This window comes from Cydia strobilella, chromosome 20, assembly GCF_947568885.1.
Source record: "Cydia strobilella chromosome 20, ilCydStro3.1, whole genome shotgun sequence".
In the NCBI taxonomy this organism is placed as follows: Eukaryota; Metazoa; Arthropoda; class Insecta; order Lepidoptera; family Tortricidae; genus Cydia; species Cydia strobilella.
In genome coordinates, this window is record NC_086060.1 from 4,084,202 (window position 1) to 4,111,539 (window position 27,338).

Here is a 27,338-nt window from a genome sequence, read left to right on the forward strand (position 1 = left end):
TACCTCCACGTGAAAGATTTTTTAAACCGCTGTGATTTCTGCAGCTTAATACTGCACAATACGGCATTTTAAATTTAATTATCAATTTTTGTTAGACGAGCGTACGTACGACGTGAATGTCATTCGAGCATGAAGTTTACACAACAACTGAGCATAGTCTGTGCATAAAGTGAGTCGGTCGCTACTAACTGTCGGATAGACGGGAACGCCCACTTGCCATCTCCATCCTACTCCGTGCATTACACAGTCTGTTTTAATTTCAATCTTAAACCTATGCAATAAAGGTTACATTACTTGTAAAGTTTGTTTCACTTTTAAGACCAAACTTTCTGAAAAACTGGAACTGGATTCGATTAAGTTCAATGGTTATTTTATTCGTGAGAAATACGAGTTTTATACAAAAAAATATTTTTTCTTAAATATGTTTACCTGAGATGAAGAACAGATTAATTGTATACCAAAGCTTTTTGTTTTTACTTATTTAAGTATATAATAAAACTATTTTTTTTAGGGATTATAAATATTGAGCTATATGTATTTTTATCAAAATTTTAATTTGTGCTTATCAGAAAATTTTAGAATAATTTTATGAGAATATCGTATGATGTTTGGTGACAAGGTAGAAAATCAAATATATGTGGGGCCATACAGCGCTATCTTCCATCTTCTTCAGCTATCGAAATTTGCGGCTTCAATATTTTGCACTTAAGCATTTTTTTAAATATTTCTTTGTGCATAATTACCATGAAAACACTGAATTGAATCTTTTTTTTAGATACGGCCTCCTTGGTCCATCAGGTTGCGGTAAAACCACACTGCTCTCCTGCATCGTTGGGAGAAGGCAACTGGACAGCGGGGAGGTGTGGGTGCTGGGTGGAAGGCCTGGGGAGAAGGGGAGCGGCGTGCCTGGACCCAGGGTTGGGTACATGCCACAGGTGAGGACTAAGAAGCATCCTAAAGCATGTACACTATTTAAGGAATTGTCCAAAAGAATAACAGACGCCACTGGTGATCGTAGAGCTAGCAGTTTCCTCGTACAAAGAATAAACATTGCGATACAGCGAAGAAATGCTGCCAGCATCTACGGCACCATGCCGCAGGGGAATAGTTTTTATTGTTTTATAGTTTAAAATAAAAAAAAATGATTTCCTAGAAGCATCCTTTCAGAGCGGTGGAGGTAGGAGTGAATGTGGAGGACACTATTAATTTGCTTTGACAAGCTTGTAGACAAGGAAGCACAGTCACTCAGACGGTTATTAGTTACAGCAATAATCGTCTTATCGCCCACTACTGTGCATAAGTTTCTTCGCATAAGTCACATGTCCCGGTCCTAAATCTCATCGAGAAGTGATCCGAAATCTTCGGAATATTACCCATCCATCGATCTATCAAAAGACGACGCTTCTAAACCTTTTCGACGCCGTCAAACACAAAAGCTGTCATCCAGGCGCCACGGCACCGAAGTGTCAAAACTGAAATTGAACTTTATGCATATGCATGTAAGTCTATGTTGCTGTGTGGTCTATGACCGATTAATCGGTCTTTGGCGTGGAACGGTGCGTATATATCGAGTCATTGGCGTCCAAAAGGTTAAATCTGAAAGCGGCTGTCATCACACCCAACTTCACATAACTCCGTTTAGTTTAGTCGTAGAAACTACATACTATAGCCGCTGGGTCAGAAAGTAGCGAACGCTGACCGAAAATGTAGTCAGGATGGAGAACAGAACCGGTCGATGTGGAGATCCTTTTGGGAGATCTACGTCCAGTATTGGACATATTTCAGATAATACGATGAGGATGATGATAAACCTAGGAGCTCAAACTTAAGTAGAAAGAACAGCTCGGTTGACTCCTGAACACTAATTCGTATTTATTATGAAAGCGAATGTAACCCTCTGTCTGTCTGTCTGTTGCCTCTTCACGCTTTAACCTCTGAACGGATTAAAATGAAATTTGGTATTGATATAGTTTGAGACCCAGGGAAGGACATAGGATAGTTTTATCAATTATCATCATCATTTCACCTGTAATAATACTTCAATTTCAACACTGTCAATTAACTTGAGGAATAATTATGAAGTATTCCTTGAAGTCTATTAAATGATCTGAAAGAAAAACTTTAATTAATGACTATGTCATTCATCAATGCGATTATTAATAGGTTATTTCTAAACTCAATAGAAAAACTTAGGTGTGGGAAAAGTATTTCTTTAGTGGATGCCGATGGAAGCAAATAAAAGCAATTTGGACCTGATGACCTTTATATCATACGCAATCTGTCTCTACCTATATCCGTCTTAAGTACATATTTACAGATAGAACTAGTTTAATTTTGTACCTTATTGTATCATACTAAAGGTGTACAATTGCGTAAGTTTTCAAGCTTCAATACAATAGGAGATAGGAAGATGCGACATGCAACCGACAGTTATTCTATTCCGGTAAATTAGAGACAGCAATATTACATGATAATACTTAAGTAGTTTAGTTTTCATAAGAGTCAAGTGTACAGTCGCCATCGGATAAATCGGAGCGGCCAAGGTGCTCACTAATATCTGAACACGCCTCTATTGTTAAGGCGCTAGAGTACGTGTTCAGATATTTTTCACTATCAGTCACCAGCAAATGAAAAACCTACTCTTAAACTTTTCGGCTTCTGAATGAGGGCGTCTTTTTGTCTTATCGTAATTTGTCAATGGAGCTAAAAGATGACCATAATACCTAAGCCTTTTTTCTAAGTCGTCTCATCTAGAGACATAATTTTACAAAACTGTCGGGTAGAGCAAGCAAAAGTTTTAAGACTTGTTTGTATTCATAGTAGTTATTCCAGGAAATTGCCGAATTTATTTTCTTGTGCTCCCTGCCCTCCCTGAGCATATAGGAAATTCTGAAAATCAATTTCATTATCTAACTCTCTGTCAGTTCAATAATGCAAAATAAGTACTATATCGAGGGACCGCCAATTTTTACTGGGAAGGGGCACGTCAAATGTATACGTAAAGTAAAAATAGCCATGTCAGATAAACGTCAGTCCATACATTGTTTATGACCATTGGCCGCCTATTTTCGACAGAGGGGAACGCCTGTTAATGGCTACCCCGTTTGGTTATATTCTCGAAGGGCCGCTCATCCCTCGATTTACGATTTTCGTTATTTATTAAAAAGCCTTAACCGCAAAATGTAATTTCAGGACATAGCTCTAGTAGGAGAACTAACAGTGCGCGACGCGATCTACTACTTCGGCCGGATCTACGGCATGAAGATAAAGAAGCTCAGCGATCGATTCGAGTTCCTGAGTAACCTTCTAGACCTGCCACCGGCTGGAAGACTTATCAAGCAGTTGTCTGGAGGACAGCAGAGGAGAGTGTCGCTGGCTGCAGCGCTAGTGCATGAACCAGAGCTGCTTATCCTAGATGAACCTACGGTTGGACTAGATCCTGTGCTCAGAGAACGGTAAGTCTTTTAAGTACCTACAATTTGACGGTGGTACAGTGCCTCTATAGTGAGCTGTACCTGAGCAATCTTCTAGATCTGCCGCCTGCTAGGTGACTGATCAAGCAACTGTCTGGAGGACAGCAAAGAAATGTTGTCCCTATCACACAATGTTATTTAACGTTTCATAACTGCCAGTGTAGACACCATGAATGACTTGATCCAGTGCTTAGAGGAATTTACCTAGAAGCTTTAGTTAGTTTTACTGGGCATTATCGAAGCATGAACATCAGGTATCTAATAAGTGTATCAAAGTATCCCTCCTCCTCGCATCGTGTTCCTTCATTGCTGAGGCCCCGTGGAATCAGCTTCTCTTTGACGGTGTCCCGCCATCTGTGCCTGTTTTTGGCATCGTGAAGCGCGACGTGCAGTTGGGTGTCCAGGGTAGAACGGACTTGATCTGCCCACCTTGTTGGGCTACGGCCTCTAGGTCGTTTGCCATCAACCAAAGCATAACAGTCTAGAGAAACCTGATGATGTAAACTGGTGTCACAAGTAAGCAGGTACCAGTGGCGCAGCGTCCATAGAACTCGATTTCCACCGGCTTGTCTAATTTGCTTTAGCTCGTGAAGACAAGGCAATCCAAATTAACTTCGGTTTGTAGGTATTCACTTGTACGCGGTAAAAATCGATTTTATTTTCTAATTAAATTCTTATTGGCCTCAAATTGATTATGAATTGAAGAAATACTTTTTAGAACTATAAATTAAAAACTAAGTACAAGCTAATCGTTTATTTCCACGTTTAATCTTCAGCAATGAAACCTCATTGCTGTATTTACCCAGATGCAGCATGTCAAGGTGTTTCCGATTTCCACAAAACATCGTCGATTGAAAGTTTACTCAGTTCTCAACATTACGAGTACGTGACTTGACTCACCGTGTTTTGTAAATATTTAATTGCAAGGAAGTATGGATTTTAAAGAGGAATTAATTATACAATTTTCTCACACGTTTCCTACCTCTATCGTCATGGTGATCAACTTTTGATCGCCGTTTGTCATATCCAAAAAATACCACGCACATGCTTACACCAATGCAGGAGCTAGCAAATTATAAATGCTACTTTGACCATAAAGTTATAATTTACTTTAAAGTATAAACTGCCTACGCTATAACAGACTGTAATGACAACGCAGTGAAAAGTTTTTGGCGTTAAAGCCCCACTTGCACCAATCCACTAACTCAGGGTTAACCGGTTAAACCTGCAGTTACCATGGTTACCTGTACAGTTTGACACTGGGTTAACGGTTTAACCGCTTAACCCCGGGTTAGTGGGATGGCGCAAATGGCCCTTAAGGGTTAATAATTTAATACTGGCTAAATGTAGCATTATTCCCTTAATTTGTATTACCTACCTTCTTAGACATTTGATCAACATACACAACCCTGTACAATTATATACACAGCCCTGTTCCACTTTAGCTTGTGTGTTTAAACAAACCTTCGTGTAAAGATCTTAATTGGCTGTCAATGTCAAAACGAGGGCCTTAAATAAAAACAAAATAATCATGTTAGTTTTTTCCTTAGTTTATATCTTTCTACTTTTAGCACTAAGAACTAACCTACTTACATCATCTGAGTTTCTAACAGCGCAAGCGCATGCTACATATTATGAAGTATGAACCCTTTCATGGCCTTTTCAGTACTTAATTTTCGTTAAGTGAGTCTATGATGATTATGATGAATTAGACAGAAGTTTGTAACCTATTACTTTGGCATGTTTTTTTAATAATTGCAAATAGTATTGTATACAATCGTGATATAATAGGGAGCTTGATTATATCACTAAAATAATACTTTTTCTACTATAAAACCTATATAATTAAAGAAAATTAGGTAAGTATCTCAGTAGTACAAAAGACATCAACGCGTGCATAATATATGAACTGGTGTCTTTTCCACTGGACCGCGGCGCCACGTGATTGGTCAAATTCGTTATAATTGACTAAACTATTTCGAAATGAATATTATAGTTGAGTTGGGAGCCCATACATGAAAAGTACCCAATTACAGTTTGGTATACGAAATCTTAATTCAACCATTACAGTCAAAGAGCAGAAAAAACCTTTTTGCGTTTATCCTTATTGTAAAAAAATGTCTCGCGAGCCAAGTAGGTAAAACAAAGTAATGCAATGAGTCACCAATTGACCTTGCAATTATATTGTGTGTCTATAATATTGTCTTCGTTTCGGTTAAGGGTAATATTGGTTCGTGGTATATTGTGTGTCATTTTATATTGCGTCCTATAAGGCAATTAACTGAAATACCTGGGGACACCTGCAAGAATTACTCTTGTCAATTGCACATTGCCCAAGGTCGCCGTTTGGACATTGTTGGCCCAATATCTTAGTATGTTACCGAAATGTTGCAAATTGATTGATTATTTTTATGTTTCCTGTTCACGGGCCAATGGTGTCTCGAACATTTTAAGGGAGTGCGCAGAACCGAAGGCAACGCGGCACCCACTTTTTTGGTCACCTGGTTTCCAAGGTTAGGTACATCGCCTGAATCTTATAATACTTTATAACATTTAAAACTTTCGCGGTTTAAACACATATTAAATCACATTTAGAAACGGGTCTATCGCGAATTTATTTTGTTACCTTTATTTACCAGTGAAACCTGTGTCGAAACGTCGGTAAATAAAGGTAACAAAATAAATTCGCGATAGACCCGTTTCTAAATGTGATTTAATATGTCTTATAATACTTTGATCTTTATATGGAATTTTATTGCATCAAACATGCAGTTTTGGTACTTTTAGGCTCATCTGTTAACCGTGTTTAAACATTTTTTAATATCTATATTCACGGGATCGAAGAACAGCAAAAAACAAGTTGATAGGCCCAATTCCGTTCATTCATTCTCCTTAAAAAGCGAATAGTTTATAGCCACCCTTTGAACAGAACCTTAAAAATGAAAAAACATCGTATACAAGTGAGGTACGTCACGGTTGCGATGCTAATGTTTAATTAAAGTTGCTAAACACGCCCGCGCACAATGGCCGAGACTTTGTGGCTTCGTACAGTGTACAGCAAAAGCAGTGTTCAAAATTATCTGTACATTATTCTGCTCAGTGATGGATTAAGATCGGGGTCGGCAAACCGAATGCCGCGAGCCGCATGCGGCTCTTTGGAGGTACGATTGTGGCTCTTCAAGTCACCCAAATAATTAACACTTGGGGTTCTGAGACCAACTTCTATGCGGCTCTTTCGATATATATATTTTTTTTTATGAAATAGGAGGCAAACGAGCAGACGGATCACCTGATGATCCTAAAACTGATGATTTCTACTGCAGTTAGCTCATCTTCTCAAAAGTTTGCCGACCCCTCGATTAAGATATTTTCAGGGTCCACCTCTCTCCGTAGCCATTCATTAGATTCCGTCGATTTCTGAGAAATTTTGAATTTTTTGCACTATATTCGCTTATTTACGAGTTCTTTGATTTTTGGTTAGTCCGGTTTTTGACTTTCTGACACTGGTTTTTACGAAATCGACTTCAATTCGAAACCTTTACAGGATTAATTCTCACTATGTTTGACCAAGAGTAGGTAACGTGACTTTTTTGCAGCGTACAGACAAAAAGAAGATACTATCTTACCTTCTGAACCGTACAGTCGTGTACAAAATTAGGTTCACTGGGCCTGGTTCTTGTTTTTCGCCAAAAACTACTTATTTTCCTGCTGCCATTAAGGCAGTTTAGTTTGTTACCACGTTCCATTTACCATATTACCTAAGGACACACAACAAGGCGGTTTGAGCAAGTATTTTATTGATGTATCAACGATGGTCCTTAGATTGGTATTCAACAAAGGCGTGTATGCTACTTTTCCGTAGGTTTTTAAAATTTGTTTTACTATTCACATTTTTATACAAATGTTTTCTTTACCAAAAAAACGCTACTTTGTGTCTGACTATACAATACATGAAGAACCAACCCAAGCGAATCCTACACGCGACGGCCATGCTTTTAATTACTCGCTTAGAATCACAATTAACTAATTGTAATGTCTAACATATCGTAAGTGACCTTGAAAAATCATCACGGTCTGATTCGCTTTTATGTAGTCTTGCTTTTATGCAAAATTGTGTTGAAAAGACCTCAAAAGTCAAAACTGTGACGCTTAACTTAACGGTGCCTAATGGACATCGAATACTGTGAATATATAATTAAGTAAATATATCCAAATATCTGGGTTTCGAAAAGTTAAGAGATTAAAACTCTGATGCTGTTTCCGAATGAGGCAGCAGTGTGATAACGTGAATGCGGCAGCTGCTTTACTGCTATAATGTCATAAAGGCTCCTCTACACGATGGCCCAGCGCTGGACCAGCGACTGGCCATGCGATGTTTGAGAGCACGCACTATGGAATGGGCCACGTGTAGAATGCGTACGAACCATCGCTAGACCACTGCCTTTGATGTACGGACGAAAAACCGACACCGTGGCCATCCCATCGCCATCCCGCCGCGCCATAAGCCATCCGACACCATCTTAGTGGGCCAGTATGATGGCCCATCGTGTAGAGGAGCCTTTACATGTTTTTTATAACTTCATTAATGGATATTGGAAAATTCCGTGAGAATTTCATACTATTGTGAAGGATGCACGTGTAAAATGATTGATTGCAGTAAATTAGCTCGGTTACTCATTCTTACGTAATTTCATAATTATTACCTACAATGTCAGAGATTAATATTACTCTTGCCTCTGAGACCTTTGACTTTCTCATACCTGGTCTACGCCATGTTAGAACTTATCCCGTGTACAAAAGTACCCTCATGCATCCTTTATATATTTTTTGTAGTATTATTAAATCGTAAAACGGGAGTTAATCGTGTAGGTATTTAAGTTTTGAGATTTACCTCCGACGTTTCGAGGACGGCGGTGTCCGGCGTCGGGTCAACAATTTACAATTTAATAATGTGTAGAAATCGTGGAAAGTCTAAATCAGTGTTTTTGTCAGCGTTTTTGTAGTATGTATCATCATTGGATAGCAACTTATTTATTATAACTCTAGAACGTACTGAGACTTCGAATCAAATCTCCCTGAAGGGGCCCACAGATTGCCAGTTCGCCTGATGATATAAATCTGTCAGTTAATCGCAAAAGGTCACACACTAACAGTTCCATTTCAGGTTTCGGCCTGACGACTAATACGAACCGAGAGTGTGTGGCCGCTTGACGATTCTGGTCGGCGTCGATGGATATCGGCCGGACAGTCCGTGGTTTTGAGGCGAAAACTGACGATTATCAACTGCTAGTGTGTATAGTCGCAGAGGCAGCAGCAGGCCATTACCGATGCCGGCAGGCATTAAATCGCTAATGTGTGTAGTGTGTGTAGACGTTATTAGCCTGGGACGGCAAGCCGCCCGATATGACCAAAGACTGCAGGCGGACAGTAACACACACATTTAAAACGGGTCACTCACGTGCCTAATTTTGGTTAAATTACGCTTGACATGTTTCTATTCATTACGACGACCGTCACGATCAAAATAACGTGAGTGAACCGTTTAAATATTTTAACTGGGATACTTATCTGTGCAAAGTGTCACCTTTTCTTTCCACAATCTTGATTTTTATATTTCTATTTGTCTCTGCAGAATATGGGAGTTTTTGTCCGAACTGGCGAGAGGGGGCACCACGGTCATCATCACCACGCACTACATCGACGAAACCAAGCAGGCGCACAAGGTAATTACCAATTTAAATGTATATAGGGCTACCGTAAATCCTACAAACTATAGTCACAAGTTCATTAGGTACGTACGGTTGAGTACCTATCAATAGCAATCTTCTTTTTGGTATTTTCTGAGTAATTTACCTTCAAATGTGACATTTAAATAATAATCAGTATAATCACACCTAAACGAAGATATTCGAGCTAGTTTTGGACAGCAGTTGGGGGAGCTTTTGTACTGTTGGGTGGTTTGCGGTGATACAATAATAACGACACTATTTCCGTCTTAAATGCACCCGTTACGAGTATGCCATAATTTAGCAGTGTATGAGCAATAATTACGAAAAATACTGCTAGATAGAGTCCGTCAAAGCTTTTTTTTATTCATAGATAAAGTAAATGGTTTCTTTTATGGATGGTATAGAAAGGATGCCAATCTCTTATGGCAGAATTGTTGCAAAAGTGACCGCTTTCAGCTTTAAATAATAATTCCTAATCTCTCCGGTGGCGCTAGTTAGGCTCTGGGACATGAGTATAACATGAACCAGGCAACAGAGGCAACAAATAACCCGACCAAATTACGTAGGTTGTTTTTGGTATTATTTCGGTGTATGGTGGCGCCGCCTAATTACTGTTTTTTGATGGACACTTTTCTTACATAGAGATTTGGCTCCTTTATACAGTCTCCATGAAACTGGTAATTGATCTGTCAACTTGTCAAGTCACCTTTAGAAAATAAAGTCCAAATTTGAATGTCTACATACGTTCAAATTATTATGCGTTTTCATGACAACACACTATCTACCGTTAATGGGTGGATAGATAGAATACTATTTATTGGCACACGATATATCTTGGAAAATCAATTAATTAAAATTTGGTAATCATAATCATTTATTATCACTTCTGCACTGGCTTTATCACATTGACAGATCTTTGCAAAATTCTAATCGAACATTACCTAAACAAATACAATACTTTCTAAAGCGTTGACCAATCAATCTGAGACTGCGCAAACGCTTGCAACAATACGTCTATGTCAAGGTTGTCTTAGAATAATGCAAATTATCTTAGAACATGCAAGGGAAGGAGATCAAAGTTTATTTCCGAGCTGCTGTATAACTATAAATACAGGGTGTTTTTCACTGATGAGGAAAGACGAAGACGACTGATTAAAATGACACTTAATCAAATCAAATATCAATTATTTTCAGGTCCAATAGATACATAAATACATTACAAACTAACAGGTAGAACAGGTAGGACTGGTAAGAGGTATGTATCTATTGCATACAATAAAAATCTTATAAGCTAAAAAATCATGTCGGCGACACAGTTTTCTGTTGTGGTGTAGGATTCGGCAGATTCCTACGGAACCTACTCGTATGTTAAGTTTTTTGAAGCTTTGAACCACGAAGCTAGTAAAAAGTGTAAAACTGTAACTGGTAAAAAATGTTTGAGAAGGCATATTCAGATTATAATAATACGATATCATTCTTTGTGTTCCCATCTTAATCACACTTACGTTTGGGCAGGGGTGCGAAACTCCTCGCTTCGGCCAAACTCGGCTCCGTTCGGCTCAGAATTGCTCCGAGCAATTATTAGGGTTTGCGCAACTTGACGTCCCTTTGCGTGCACGACCACAGATAAGATAATGATTTGAATTTTGACAACCCTAAATAGCCGAAAGGGATAGTGCCATATATTAGAAAGGAACAGCATGATTCGACCCTGAACCGCTGTCAAACTTCGGTTTTATAGAAAGTTTCCCTTCTGTACTATTATTTATTCTGTGGTTTGGGTGTAAGAAATATAATGGATTGAACTGAAATTAATAAATACTTAATATTAAAGGTTACAAAATAATTTTAAACAAAAAACAATTATAACATACATATTATAACATACATTCAGCGCATAAAAAGGTAAAATATTAATAATTTTACATAAAAAAACAGGTCACTGACGTAGTTTTTGACCGGGTTTCACTTACACGTTTAGAGTTAAGAGTTTCCGAGAGGATTCTCGAAAGGAAGCACTAAAAGCTCAACGAAGGATCCTCGTAAGTCGTAACGGATGAAAATATTTCGAAATTCGACTAAATTATTACGTGAATGACCTGTCATCTCTTCTTCTTCCTCGTTTCCTCGTCTCTGTCTGAGGGTAGCTACCAGGTTTTAGTTGATTAAATATATTTTAATGAACTATCGTTATTTTCTACCTCTAAGATTTTATCTCAATTTAATTGCAAAACTACTTCACCGTGTCTTTTGTAATATTGATTAATATCTAAGATCTAAAAGGTCTATAAGTGGCAACGTCAATGATCAATTATAATCAGCACGCGATGATCTTTATAAATTGCTTGTTGTTGTTACTAATTGTTTATAATTACATTATTTCTGAACAAAGATTTCCAAGCAGGGATATTTCTAGAGCAATTTTAGTTTTGAAATAAAACTATGAAAACGGATTATATCGCGTATATTGAATTTATAATACATCCCGACGTTTCGAACTCTTTACAGCGTTCGTGGTCAACGGGTGACTGAGGAAAAATTACAAAGTGCAAAAATACCCACATACTAAAATAATGAACAATCATAGACTACAAACTTTAAGGCTAGTTATACACTATAATTATTTTTCAAGTAAAGATATATATATATACGCGATAAAAACTATGCCGGCTCCAACCCTACACCACGGACCCGAGAAGATTTAATAATAATATAATCCGTTTTCATAGTTTTATTTCATGAGTAACTATCGCGGTAACCGAAGACAATACAATTTTAGTTTTATTATCTATTAAGGATCACCATACTAGGAATTAGCAATAACAATAGGTAGGAAAGAATATAATGAATTCATGGTCAATTGTATTGGTTAATTACAGACAATATTTAAGCTTTTTTTGCCCTTACTCATACTCATTTATTCATAAAGACGATTTACATGTCAAAATAAAATTAGAATTGCAGTTAAAATATAAATTGAGATCAAAATTAAAATTAAATTAAAATTTCTAAAGGTAAATATATACTTACTAGATTAAAGTAGGTATATGAGTATAATATGACGGAAATGGCTTGGAACAAACTCCCAGAGGAACTGTAGTAGCGGCCCAAAGTGTCAATGAGTTTAAGAATAAATTAGATAAGCACAAAGCAAATTCTACTCAACACTGAGAACTCGGTTTATGACTCTGGATACAGGCATTATCAGTTGTTTAAACTGCCTGCCGGCATTACAAATAATAATAATAATAATAAGCCCGCAGGGCAGCTTGTGGCGAGCTGTTGGGGAGTAACGACCCCACGGACCCGAGTGCTCCCGAGAGTCGGTCAGGGTCTCCGTCTCCGGCGTGTCTTCATCGGTCGGAGTGGACCCCAAGGGGACCTGCAGGACTCTCAGCTCTGGCTTGCCTTCATTGGCCGTCCAGAGAGGAGTCGCTAGAGCTATATGCTCCAGGGGTGGAAGTGAAAGATGCATAAGACGCGAGTTGGCACAGTGGCTGGTAACAGCCACTGGGTAGAAAGCGGCGCACACCTCTCGACACCCCTGAGCCGCTCACACCGGTGTTGCTCCTGGTCGTCTTCACGACGGCAGTTTCAGGGGCCCATCTAGTCGGCGGCGAGTCACCACCTGCCTCGATAACGTGTAGAGACATTGTTATGGCAGGTGTCCGGACCTCTCAGCAATAGCCCAATCTTTTGACTAGCCAAACTTCAACACCATAACCGGCACTCTTTTCCACTGTGTTTATAATAGCCCCTACGCCTGTTGGGACCGATTTACGGGTATCTATTTGTACCCGTGAATGGGTTCTAGCAGGTGTATAACATAACAGCAAACTTCTCCAAAGGGCCTCTACGTGTTGGATCTGTATCCCCACGCACGCCTATCAAATGACCGGGATGTATATACCCGTGAGTTTATACGAGATACAAATAATAATAATAAATACGCTCCAATCGGGTAAGTTTCGGTAACTCAGTTGGTAGTGCAATTAAACCGCCAAAACTGCGAGTGTCCTAAAAGTGGTGTATTTTCCTTTTATTTCAAAAATTGTAAGTAGTTTTGTTTTTTATCTATTAATTTTCATTCCAACAGATCGGTCTGCTCAGAGATGGCCAGTTATTAGCAGAAGAATCTCCCGAAGAACTCATGCGCAAGTTAGACTGCAATAACCTGGAAGAAGCGTTCCTACAGCTTGCCATGAGGCATCATGAGCTGTCGCCCAGGAGATCTAGTAAGTACCAATTAAATTCTTCTTCTTTTCGTACCAAAGATCCTTATTTTACACGGGATGCCCAATAGGGTGCTGACAACCGTCTATTGCAGCCATCAGATCTAGCTCCGAGTAGTACCAATCAATAGCTTACATTTCTATTGCTGATAAGCTGTTACCATAGTTTATGGACGGTTGGAACTCCAGGGTTCTGCTAACCTAAAAAAAAACTTGTGCACTCCAAAAAATCTAACCAGAACGTTTACTTTACAGAATTTGTGCAGAAGGTTCGTTGTGCTACTAAAATAGACTAACGAGACCACTCTTTCTAGAGTTAGCTTATTACTACTACTATATTTGTACTTGTTTTCATGTATTGTAGTCTAATTAATTTTATAGACGTTTGCTAGACTCAATATCTGACTGATCTCGGCCCTCCTCCTTGGAACCGATGTCATAGGAAGTCGTTTTTACGTTACTTTAATCTTCATGTTATATGCTGTAAGAATGCCTGATTTGCAGAGTTGACAGATGTTACTTAACAATATTTTTCTTTATTTCAGCTCTGACGACGTCTCCAGACGTGATCCCGGACAGCGTGGTGAACGCCGTGGAGAGCCGGGGACAGTTCGATTCCCGGGAAGACTTTAGTGTAGTCACCAGCAGCACTGATGTAAGTTCATATAATTACTTCATCATTATTATCAGCTTTGGATATACGGGTATATGACTGTTCTATGGCACAACAATGACAGTCGACTTTTCGCTCTCTTCTATCAGCCTATGTTATGCCAGTCAACTTCGGAGCATAGATCTGTTCCATGACATACCAATGGATTCACTGTTCTGGTTCAATTTCTGCTGTCTTCATATATGTAATTAACACAATAATAAGAAACTCAATTTGAGGCAAGACACACTTCGTATTTCTTCTACAATATTAAAGACCATACGAATTTTGCCCCTTATTGCTAATAAAAAATTAATTAACTTCAAGCTTTATTTTATTCAATTTCAGGTATTAACCAAAAAAGAGAAAGCCAAAGACTGTAGCGGTAAGTCGCGGGGGCGGTATAAAGCCGTCTTCATCAAGAGCCTCCAACAATTCTCCAGGCATCCTGGGTGAGACATTTTGTTTCTTTTCTGATTGTGTGTTTTATTAATTACGTTTAATTAGCCTTCTAAGATTTCATCGTTTCATCGTATAAAAAAATTCTTACTTCAATAAGCATAACTTAAAGTTATTGCTTGCTGCCAAACGTGTGCCTTAACGATCAGTTTAAAGCAGAAACCAAATGGTTTGTCAGTTATCTTTTTTGGTTCTTCTTGTTTCTTACAACAAAAGTATTGTCGGCCCCCGGACAGACTATTTGAATATCAAAACGAAAAAATAGTTCTATAAAATATTCAAAACACACACTTTATGTTTTCAGCGGGCTGATATTCTCGGTTCTATTCCCGATCATCCAAGTGGTAGCTTTCTTCTCGGCTGTAGGACACGACCCGCGTGACCTGCACGTCGCCGTAGTCAACGACGAAGCACGGTTATCACCATGTAAGTCCCTGCTTATAGGGAAATATCAAAGGAAGATTGCTGGTCTTATAAGAGTACCTTGTGCAACTCTTTAATTTATTACATAAAAATATACCATGTATTTAAAAAAAAATATACTTCTGTGAGTTCCTTAATCAATAATCACAATACATGTCCACAATACAATCCAAATGAAATGATCAGTGCTACTATTTTAATGTATAATGGGTATAATTAACCCATTCGAAAGCTTTACAAAATTTAGTCAAGCTGAAAGTCAATAGAGACATTTTTTTAGGAAAAATGTTATTGCGTTTTAATCTAAATCTTTAATAGTTAATTGTTTTACAAGGGGGCAAAGTTGTTGTTTAACCGCTCGTGCTAATATTGACACCCGAGCGCGAAAGGTACCAAAATTGAACCACGAGCGTAGCGAGTGGTTCGAAAAATTAAATCTTGAGCGTTGCGAGGGTTTCAAAGCACGAGCTACCGAATGAATCACAAAATTCACCACACCAACGCGACGAAAATACTAACTGTAAAATATCAAACAAAATCAAATGTTCTTTATTAAATATTTTTCATTCAAAATCATCATTTAAAAGTCAATTCTACCAGCCAACATAAGGAAACAACTCAAAATTTGCATCAGATTACTTTGCCGCACATGTGGATAAAATACAACTTTCTCAACAGTTTTTGGACAATCAAGAGAGCCTTTACCAGTTGGTGTGGTAAAAAGATATTTCAAATGTGTGTTATATATATTTTCAGATGGTCTAAGTATTTGCCAAAACAACAGTCTACAGCCAATCGTACGATACGACAATGACACTTGCTCGCAATATATGCTAAGTTGTTGGTTAATTGAAGAAATGGCTAAACACAAAGTTTATGAGGTAATCAAGCTTTATAAGGATATATTTTACTTGTAACGTGCTGTGAATTTGTGACTACTAAGCTTTATGGTTGATATGCACATATACATATAAACTACAAGCTACCTAAGTGATACCTACTTGTAAGTTCACAAACGGAAAGGGCGTGCAACCAGAATTAAATAATTTCCTCGTTGTTCATTCATGACGACACGAGAATAACAGTAGATATTTTATATGGAATACATTTCATGACATCTCGCTTTTCGACGCAAAACCTGTACAGTTGAGTTATGATAGCCCATGTATGAGTAACAATTCAATTATCACTAGAAATAAGTAATAGAAACAGAGGTTTGGTAAATCTTAAAAATCCTAGTCAATATCAAGCTTGAATTTGAAACCCAATCCCTTTTGAATTTGAAATGACATTTCAGATACCATTCGACACAGTAGAAGATGCCAAAACAGAGGTAACAAACGGCAAGCTGTACGGAGCCGTGTACATTCCACGGAACTTCAGTGAGGCTCTGGGCGAACGGTTCCGTGAGGGTGACGTGCCTGATGATATCGTGGATGAGAGCACAGTCGGCGTGTGGCTTGATATGACCAGTAAGTTTATCAATAGGTTTCTTAGCGATTTTGATTTGGATTCAGAGAATGAAACAAAAACTAGTAAGAATGATAATACTAATTTAGTTTATATAAGGCGAGTTGCACGACGCACTTAAGTTACAATTAAAATATCCAAAAATGAATTAGTAGAACTAAATGCCCTAGTACTTGATTGGGTAGAACTTAACAAAGAATTATGTGCGAGTACTAGCAATTAAAAGACAGATGAATATGGCTCTTGCTAAGTAGAAATGTAGCCCAAGATCTGAATCACATTGCTTAGACAAGAGATATAAATAAATAGAATATTCATAGTGTATCACCGAATTAACCCCTTTGGCTATAACCGCGAAAATCGTAAAGTTCGTACATTTCGAGCAACTTTCTCTATCACTCTAATTACGCCTAAATGGGAGTAAAAGAGAAATATGCCTTCAATTTCCGATTACCATTATGCTGAGGTCGTTCCGCTCACGCATCGGTCTCCACTGTCACCAAACCCGTTGTCGAAACAGCAATGCATAAATCATCTGCAATAGACGCAAAGACCTGTGATGATGCTGAGTTGGGTCCATTTTGTGATGCACTGTACTTGTTCGTACATAGTTTGTGGTCTTTTATCAGGGCTTTTTAAACTATTTGACATTTCCATAAATAATAAAATAAATAATTTCTCATTTGCAGATCACCAAATCTCCAATTTCATGAAACTAAAGTTCCACAAAGCGTACGAAGGTTTCACGAAACGGGCGATGACAGCCTGCGGCAGACCCGAACGACTGGTACAGGTTCGTATCCAGACGATAGCAAATTTTATGTATATTTGTCACACGTCACACAGCGCATTTAAATATCTAGTCTCAACCAATCACACGCTTGCGATTGGCTGTAACCCAAATTTTCTATCATGACTGAAACATGCAGCTTCATCCAGCAATTTCAAAATTCATGTATGCATATAATTATATATTGTTTATATTTATTTATGTAAAGTTTCAGCAAGCACCCTGTATCGTATATCGTATCACATGATTGTACCAATACTTCACTAAGGTAACGAAACTAGAATAAATGCTTTGATTTCAGGCATATTTATAAATTTGTACATATCAGTCTTTATGTTTTTTGAAGACACAATAAAAATATCATATATAGCCCTTAGCATGTAGGCATAAATTAGTATATGTTATTACTGGGTACCTACTAACGCAGAAATAAGTTACCAATACCAACATTCCTTGATTAGGCTAGGTATAACTAAAATACATTCCTTGAAAATAATGCACCTCCTAAATCCTCCATACTACAATAGCATGTGTATTAAATCTGAACTAAGACCTTAAGCATATCACAATGAACTTAAACATGCCTTACGGGCCAATTCGAACAATGATCTAGATATCAACTAGATATCCACTAGATATGAAACAGAAACGATAACGAGATATTTAAGAAAGTCATGTCAAATTAGACATTTCCGCAAATCCGAATGTCCTCTTGAACGATCTCTTTAAGATTCTCTTTATTTAAAACTTAGACATCCAATGGACATCCCAAACCGTCACAATAATTGTAGCGTGCAATGACAATTGGTTCCTCGAATCGAAAACTAAACTATAACGTATCTAATTGAATTTAAACTGTTGTGAGACATACTAACATTAAATCATTTTACGGTTTAGACTCACTTGTTTTAGTCACTCGCGCGACATGTTTCGGAGAGCCTAGGTTTCCTTTCTCAAGCACTAATAGTGCGAGCAGCGTTCACGACGACCGTGTATTGCGTACTGCCGCTGCCGCGCGCCGAGAAAGCCGGTTGGGGGACGTCTTGCGCTATCGTTGTAGGCGGGCACAGTGGTGTGTTTGGGTTTGGGTCACCTAACACTTGTAGCGACACAACAGTGACTAAAACAAGTGAGTCTAAACCGTAAAATGATTTAATATAACGTATCTATTAGATCTCGTATTGTTCTAGTATCTAGTAATTATCACGTTGTTCGAATTGACCGGTTGGTCTTATCCAGTTCTCCCAATAGACCAATATTTTCCTTCCATCTGACAAATGATCTGATTATTTTAGGCTCTTTCTTGGATTGTTGTAAAAGAATTAGTCCAACATCAGTATCGCTATCGCTACATCATTGGTGCGCTATGCAGATGCACGTACATAGCAATGTCCTCGGACAACTGATCGGCATGCTTAAAGGGGCCCACTGACTATCAGTCCGCCGGACGATATCGGTCTGTCAGTTAGAACAAAAAATTGACAGTTCTGAACAACCGACAGGCCGATATCGTCCGGCGGACTGATAGTCAGTGGGCCCCTTTACATTTACACACCCAATGTGAAGTCCGCCTAAACCAGCATGTTTTCAGTTCAAAATGGCATCCGTTTTGATATTTTTAAGGTTTCGTACCCAAAGGTTAAAAACGGGACCCTATTAATTAAGACTCCTCCGTCCGTCTGTCTGTCCGTCAGTCTGTCTGTTAGCAGGCTGTATCTCATGAACCATGATAGCTAGACAGTTAAAATTTTCACAGGTGATATATTTTTGTTGCCGCTATAACAACAAATACTAGAAAGAAACTCACATACATATATACATACAAACATGAACGCTGAAAACATCTCTTTTTTGGGAGTCTTGTAAAAAGTACGGAACCGTCGGTGGTCGAGTCCGACTCGCACTTTTCCGGTTTTTGATTATTGGTATTTTAAATCATTATCAATTTCTGTTTTGTAAAATTACGATACGTGAGACATGTATTTATCAGATTCCAGTGCACTTCAACGAGCCCATCTATGGGAAGATGAACGGACAGTTCGTAGCTTACATGGCACCGGGCATTATGATCACGTGAGTAGATCATATACAGGGTGAAATTTTAACCACCGTTTATACTCTACATATAGTGACTAAGGCCGAAATCGCAAAAAAAAAATTTAAGCTGTTTCATACATTCCGGCTGATATGATGCCGCTGATTTCAATGGAGCAGCCAAAAATTTTTTCGCGATTTCGGCATTGGTCCCATAATAAAAGTTGCTCGGTATGACCTATAAAGCCACTACGCAGAGTATGAACGGTGGTTAAAATTTCACCCTGTATATTGAGTAACAAGGTGGTTTGTCCATGTCTAAAATAAAAACGATCATAGAAAGACTTATAGAAGTTCTTTTTCAACTTTACTTAAGCCATACCATACATCTAAACTACTTATCAAGGCGATATCATCAAGCCAAAACTTAATGATACTTATTGAAACTTAAATAAAGGTAAGGTAAACAAAAATTTGACGACTTGTGAAGGCACCTTTTATTTCTTCTTAAAATTTAATGATTTGAATGATCTAATCATTAAATTTTCGAAAATTCGATTCATAAAGGGTCTCCGGCAAGCTCGGTTCTCGCTCTCACTATAAAACAACTAGCTAGATTGCTCTGAAAGTTTGTAGTTACAATAGGATAAGGTATATCAATGTCTGTAATTAGTTTATGTAGCTTCAGATACCATAATTAAAAATTAAGCGAATTTAAGTTTTTCATGCAAAACTTGTTTTTGCTATATTTCGTTTGTTTTATAAACTGGAGCTATATAAACTAATTTCACACCTAGATATACCTCATGTCATTGTATGTGCAAAGTTACATTACAATCCAACACGTAAGTTTTAAAATGAGAGCGGAACTACGGGGACTCTTAAAGACTCCATATATTTTATGCAAAAAAATCTAATTTCTTCCTTCAATACTTTATTCCAGCATAATCTTCTTCTTGGCGGCGGTAGTAACCTCGACCCTGATGATCGGCGACCGTTTGGAAGGTGTGTGGGAGCGGAGTGCTGTTGCCGGGGTACAGCCAAAAGAGATGCTGCATGTGCATATCGGGATACAGGCCACCGTTATTTTAGTACAGGTAATTTTTTATCAATCCAAATAGGTATTTGTTTAAAGTTTATATGTTTTTACTTCGGAATGGTGTCAATGTGATACCATAAATGAATGACGCATCCCCGATTTATACAAAAACGATACCAAACACGGCCTAACAGCTTCACTGATGTAGATATCATGATAAAATTAAGAGCCCTAAATAAACTTTTAAGCACGGATATCTCAAAAACTATACAAGATATCGAAAAACATGACTAAATATAACTTATAACAAATTTAATCAACTTTCATTTTGTATAAGTGGCCATGTCACTAAGACGCATAGTTTCCGAGATATAATCGAAAAACCGAAAAATAGGACCTTCAAACTCCCCTCTCCCCCCGGCTCAACGGCTATGGCTGGGGACTTTTGATATGTTCACCTAACTAGTCCAAAGTTACGAAGTCAAAAATTGTGTTCCAAGCATTTTCCTCTATATTTTTTTCTGAGCATTCGTTGCCTGGCCTAATAGGCGCAGGAGTAGTGTTGTGGATTTAAGCTTTGAGGCATAAACTACAAGACTTGAGTCGCCACTGCTGAGCCTTGAAGCCTCGAACCTTAAAGCCTCGGAACCTTAACGACTCGAACAAAGAGTTTGTGTTGCTGCTTACGAGCAAAGAAACCTCGAGCCTTTTGGCCTCAAGCTTTAAAGCCTCCTAAGCTTTGAAGGTTTAAGTCTGTAAGGTTTTTAGCAGTAATAAAGGTTTGGAGCAAAAAGTAAAGGCCTTTAACAAATAAGATCAACCTATGCTATAGGGTAGGGTGAAATTTAATACGTTTTTGTGAAATAGGGAAAAACAGAAAAAGATAATTATGACAACGCGTTTTTAGAGTTCCGTATAGTCAACTATGGACATATCTGTCCGTTCGTCTGTCTGTCAGTCCGAGTAATAAATATTTTTTTAAATACTTTTATTTTTATTTCTTATCACTCACTCATATAGGACGGAACGGAACGGGAAAATTTTAAAATATAGTTTCATAGAAAATGTATCTGGATGTACGCAACGCAACGGAATCACGGTTCTAAATGGTCCACCCTGTATACGTTGCAGGCAGTAAATGCGTTAACTGATGTTAAGTTACTCTTCCGATATAGATAGGTATATTATAATATTCGTAAATTCTCTACACAAAAATAATTTCTGCAAAGAGAGCTCAACGTATGAGCTCTAAGCTTGACACAAGCTTTTAAGGTTCGGGAGCTTGAGCTTAAGTTAAAAAGCTAGAGTTCCCTATGAGGCCCGAGTCTTAAAGACTTCATTTTGACCAGTCATAAAAAGTTTGAGTCGTTAAGGTTCTAAACCGCTTTGTGAGCAAACCTTTAACGCTCTAGCTTTCAAAGCTTGAGCCTTAAAGGTTCGCGAGTCGTTAAGGTTCAAAAGTCTTAAAGACTAGTCTTTTAACAACACTACGCAGGAGGCATAAATCTATAGAACGTCGAGTTTATTAGGTTATAAGTGGGTTATAAAAACTAGCGAATTAATCCCAGCTATAGCTTGGTATACGCGGTTTTTTACTAAATATTCATGAATCTCGAATGTTCCGACAGTGCTCCTAAAATTTAAATTTATATTTCTTTCAGACCATCGAGATGATGCTGCTCGGCTACGTGGGCTATGGACTACCCACCAGAGGTTCTCTGCTCGCCTGTGGCTGCCTACTGTTCCTCCAAGGCCTCAGTGGAATGTGCTACGGGTTCCTGCTCTCTGTGTGCTGCTCCAGCTACACCATGTCCTTCTTTATTGCAACTGGGAGCTTCTACCCCATGATCCTGCTATGCGGTATGTTTTCGAGCCCATAGAGATGATGCTACTGGGATACGTAGACTATGGATTGGGTAATCCATAGCCTACGTATCTACGTCTGGTGGGTACCAGAGGTTCTCCTCTCGCCTGTGGCTGCCTGCTGTTCCTCCAAGGCCTCAGTGGAATGTTCTATGGGTTCCTGCTCTCTGTGTGCTGCTCCAGCTACACCATGTCCATTTTCATCGCCACTGGGAGCTTCTACCCCATGATATTGCTGTGCGGTAAGTTTTAACGCCATAGAAATAATACTTGGCTACACGGGCTAAGGATTGCCTACTAGACATACTTTGCTGGCCTGTGGCTGCCTGTGTGCTCTCTCGTTATTTATATTTCCTTTTTCTTAATAACACACGAGACAGAAATCAATTTAAATCGTGATATTCAATATATCCCCTAAAGGGGCCCACTGACTATCAGTCCGCCGGACGATATCGGCCTGTCAGTTGTTCGGAACTGTCAAATTTTTGTTCTAACTGACAGGCCGATATCGTCCGGCGGACTGATAGTCAGTGGGCCCCTTTAGATCACATTCGTGGATCACCCAGAGGTCAGGCAGAGTACCTATAGAAGAAACCCTCTTATGGGTGATACACGATCTCGTTGGTGATTTTAGTGGACAAATAACACTTGAGAAAACTAACACTAGGTGATCCACCCGGTTGATCTTATTCGATCTCAAAATTTAATTAAATAGGACGGAGACATACTTAAGAATATAATTATCCTGAAAGCACACTCTAAATTGTTGTCTTGCATCTGTTCTATTTAGCTTATAGTTATTTTATTAAATTATTCTACTTTATTAAATTAAAATATTTCCTTGCAGGAATCGTCTGGCCTTTGGAAGGCATGGAAAAGTACCTCCAATACATCGCCCTGTGCCTCCCCTTCACCATCCCCTCGAAGTCCCTCCGTGATATCATGGAAAAGGGCGCCACCATCTTAGATACCTCCGTGTATACCGGTTTCCTCGTTACTGTGGCCTGGATTGTCATTACTCTGGGCCTGTGTTTCTTAAGGCTGAAGTATAAGAAAACGTAAATTACTTGTGTTAAAAGTTGAACATAATAGTTGCCTCAATGTGACATCATGGAAATGGGCGCCACCATCTTGGAACCTCCGTAGGTTTCCTCATACATAGTTATGATTGTCATTATTCTGGCCCTGTGTTTCTTAAGGCTGAAGTATACAAAGTCGTAATTTCTTGTGTAATTAGATGGGAATTATCAGTGATAATGTGAATATTTAACAATAAAAATATAAAATCATGAAAAAGGGCTCCACCATTTTGGATACCTCCGTATATACCGGGTTTCTCGTCACCTTGTCTACTCTTTTTTTCCAGACTGTACTAACCTATTTTGAAATTGTGTTTTATTAAAAAATTCAGGTGAAAAACCTGGTGGACTTTAATTGTTAAGGAGTTTTGGGTTAACATTTTACATTTCATTAGGGTATATGTTACGTATTATACCACTAAATTACCTTGAACACTAAATGGCTTACCTAATAATAAAAGTCTGATCGTACAGTCGTCGCACAAATATCTGAACACCGCCTCTATGTCTAAGTATTAGGATGCATGTTCGTTCAGATATTTTTGAGCACCTTCACCGTCTGTATATAGACTGTCACTGTATTAATAAAAATTGTATTAAGAGAGTTGAAGTGACATAAAAGACTCATGACATTTCATAAACCCTCGTTAACCCTTCGAATGCCTTGTCCCGTATACGTCACAGACAATTTGAACTTTAATGTACAATTTCAAGGTTATTAATTCGGTAGCAAATTTTTGACACGGGCGTTCGAGGGGTTAAGCCTAAAACAAGCCCTTGATAATCGTTTGTCTTTATCCGTCATTTTGACATTTGTTTGTTCAAAGGGGCAAAATTTAACTAAAGTTTGCTAAGTTTTATGAATATGAGGGTATATTGTTGTGTGTTAAAGTCAAAAACAAATTGCTTACTGAAAACGGTGTAATCCGTCTTATTATGGATGTGAAATAGAATTAAGTAGATTGCTCAATAAGGTTATAAGATGATAAGTAGTGTATTATGCTAGCAATAAAATATAATAAATAGGCTGTTGATACAATTTAGCACGGCTTATATATTCAATTTTTTATATGAAATACCTAATATAACTTGTCTCAGACACACATTTTCATTTCATTACATTTCATTTCATTTATTTCGTTGTAAAGTCATGTACATAGTAAATCAAGCTGTTATTCAATAAAATACAAGTCAGACCATGACACCCTGTAAGGGCAAACAACATTTGTAATGTTACAAACCGACATAACTGTTAGTGTAAGGCCTGAGTGGACGCTCGAAGCGGAGCGTTCGGCGGGGCGTGCAGCGTGGCGTCGGGCTCACAAGTGATGTGAGCAGCGTGCACTAAGGCCGCTCCTATACGATTGCATTTGTTTAACATGCACGCCGCACGCCCCGCCCCGCTGCACGCCCAACTCGAGCGTCCACTCAGGCCTTACACTTAGTCTGTGCGGAAAGAGTAGAGTGGTGGAATGTATTGGTCCGCTATATATTTCACGACTACTCTTTCCGCACATTAACACTCTATAAAAACAAAAAAAAAACTAGTTTTTAACCCTTTAAATGCCAATAAGTGAGCCCTTAAAGTGTCGTACCCACAACGACAAGAACGTCTATACGCGTTATAGCGTAAGCTTTCAAGTTACCTTCAAGTTTGTAAACTGTATAATTATTGTACCAATGATGTTGGCGTGTTAGTGGTATTTTTTAGGGAATGCAAACCGGTTTTTATTTGTATGAAATTTCGGTTATTAAATTAACCGGTATTCCCATACAATTAAAAACCGGTTTGCATTCCCTAGTATTTTTAGATAATAACGTATGGCAAAGCAAGGGTTAATAACCAAAACTGGGTACTGTACGAATTTTGTATGTAAATAATATACAGGTTGTAACCAAAATACTAATAATCCATTTAAGCATAAACGGTATTGTATTTTAATTAGGAAAAAGTAGAAAATTTTGATGCGGATTTTTGTTACACCTTGTATATTCGTAGGTAAGGGTAGTTTTTGAGCTTAAGCTCATCGGGTAGCTTGTATATAGCTTTTATGGAATAAGTTTTATACGGATTTACTTTGTATGAATTTGAATAATATAATTTTTTAAATAAAATGTTACAATTTTGAAAATATTGCACAGACAGTATATTACTGCCGGTGTCAAGTATATATACAACTTCTTTATCTATTCAATCTATACAATATATACATTTTTTACAAAAAGTTATGATTTTTTTTGACAACTAGCTGGGTGGGTAAAAATCGTGATCGCGCAACGAAATGTTTCGTTATTTTATTTGTGTAGAATAATTGTATGACGATATTTTTTTTGAAGTTTGCATTATAACGGATGTTCTCAGGAAATAAACCTAACTGAAAAACTAAAAGACCAGGATAAACTTAAACCCTTTGGGCGCCATGAACACCTAAAGTCATGAGAATGGGAGCAAAAGTGTAAGAGTGGACGCTCGAAGCGGAGCGTTCAGCGGGGCGTGCAGCGTGGCGTCGGGCTCACAAGTGATGTGAGCAGCGAGCACTAACGGCCCGGCCACGACATCGCGCAGCGGCGGCAGCGGCGAGCGGCGGCCATAGGTGGGAATGAAAGGTCCGATCGCTGTGTCTCGCTCCAACCTATGGCCCCCGCTCGCCGCTGCCGCCGCCGCGCGATGTCGTGGCCAGGCCGTAAGGCCGCTCCTATACGTTTGCATTTGTTTAACATGCACGCCGCAAGCCCCGCCCCAACGCACGCTCAAGTCGAGCGTCCACCCAGGCCTTACATATTACAGCTACCGAGTAATATTTATGCTTTCAAGTAAAGATTATTCTGATGAAGGTTCATACCGATAATCTTGGCGTGTAAGTGACGTTGTTCAGTATGATGCATGGCATTCAAACGGTTGATATTCTAGAGATCAAACAAATTCGTATGGAATTCGTATGAAATCGATGGAAACAAATTCGTAGGTGACGTAAAACCATATACTATGGAAATCCAACCTTTTCAGTAGACAAAAAAGGCACGAAATTTAAAATTTGTATCTACGTTTTTCAAATTTGCCGCCTTTTTCTACTGACAAAGCTGGCTTGCCAAAATATAATGATGGTATTCATAAATAAATGTCTACTTAGTTATTAGAATATAGAAAATGTTGTTATTGAAAATGTATAGAGAGTAAAACAGACAATATATTGCCGTAATTATAGCATTTCGTGATACAAATGTGATTTGAGGGTATTTATGAATAAAAATATTCAACTTTAACTAGTTTTCCCTGATTCATTTAACCCTAGCAGTTAGAGAGTTGGACCAAAGACCAAATTAAGTCTGCATGGCTTTTCAAAGACAAAGTCTGACTAGGTCATCATTAATACCAATTTTCTATGAAAATATAACGTTTATTGACACTTCCTCACTTTGTTCTGTTCAAGTTGGTACAAAGTTAGCTGACACGGACTCTACATTATGTTCGCCCATATCCCATATGTTGACAGGGCGAACCATACAGTGACTAAGAAGAGTAAGAAGTGTCAAGTGTCAACGCTCCGCCAAATTCATAACTATAAACAGAGCCATCTACACTTACTTTCAAGAAAATCCATGTTCAGGCATGTTAGTTAAGCCTTGCACCTCCACCACGTGCCCACTTTAGTCTTAATTCAACGATGAATCCAGTTTAAATATTTCTCAATAGATGGCGCCACCGAACTAACCGTTCAATAGCCTCGATGTAAATAAACTCACTACGTGCGATCGCGTACAGTACAAAGTTATTTACAACATCTTTAATGTCTTATTCTCAAGTAATAGAGTCCATTTTTGCTTGCTAAATGTAAAAGTCAGGTTAATGGGTGTACGCCACTCAGATGTTTACATACGCTCTTTACTAAAGCATTGTAGAGACGTTTTTCACGCCGATAACACGCGTTCGCGGTTTGCCGGCTTGGCTCGTAATTAATATTGAGTTATTGTGACTATATATGTTCTCTATATAAACCAAAAACTTAAAAAAATATCTACGTGCACTTATTGAACTTGGTTAAGTGAAGTGATTTGAAAATTTAGTCTTGAAACATAATTATTTGACTGTTTTCT

At 38.3% G+C, this 27,338-nt stretch overlaps 1 protein-coding gene across 1 annotated transcript in view; it reads left to right on the plus strand.

Moving 5' to 3' along the window:
* The window catches only part of LOC134750569 (ABC transporter G family member 23-like), an 80,759-nt gene extending 57,461 nt beyond the window's left edge, over positions 1 to 23,298 (plus strand). The window contains exons 3-16 of the mRNA XM_063685777.1: positions 776 to 935; positions 3,193 to 3,455; positions 9,106 to 9,196; positions 13,299 to 13,437; positions 13,980 to 14,089; positions 14,435 to 14,538; positions 14,850 to 14,971; positions 15,725 to 15,849; positions 16,266 to 16,440; positions 17,128 to 17,231; positions 19,219 to 19,301; positions 20,206 to 20,359; positions 21,963 to 22,161; positions 23,012 to 23,298. Of these exons, the coding sequence (XP_063541847.1) occupies positions 776 to 935; positions 3,193 to 3,455; positions 9,106 to 9,196; positions 13,299 to 13,437; positions 13,980 to 14,089; positions 14,435 to 14,538; positions 14,850 to 14,971; positions 15,725 to 15,849; positions 16,266 to 16,440; positions 17,128 to 17,231; positions 19,219 to 19,301; positions 20,206 to 20,359; positions 21,963 to 22,161; positions 23,012 to 23,226 (2,044 nt within the window). The 3' untranslated portion in view covers positions 23,227 to 23,298. The remainder of the gene's footprint in view (positions 1 to 775; positions 936 to 3,192; positions 3,456 to 9,105; positions 9,197 to 13,298; positions 13,438 to 13,979; positions 14,090 to 14,434; positions 14,539 to 14,849; positions 14,972 to 15,724; positions 15,850 to 16,265; positions 16,441 to 17,127; positions 17,232 to 19,218; positions 19,302 to 20,205; positions 20,360 to 21,962; positions 22,162 to 23,011) is intronic.
* The last annotated feature ends 4,040 nt before the right edge of the window (positions 23,299 to 27,338 follow it).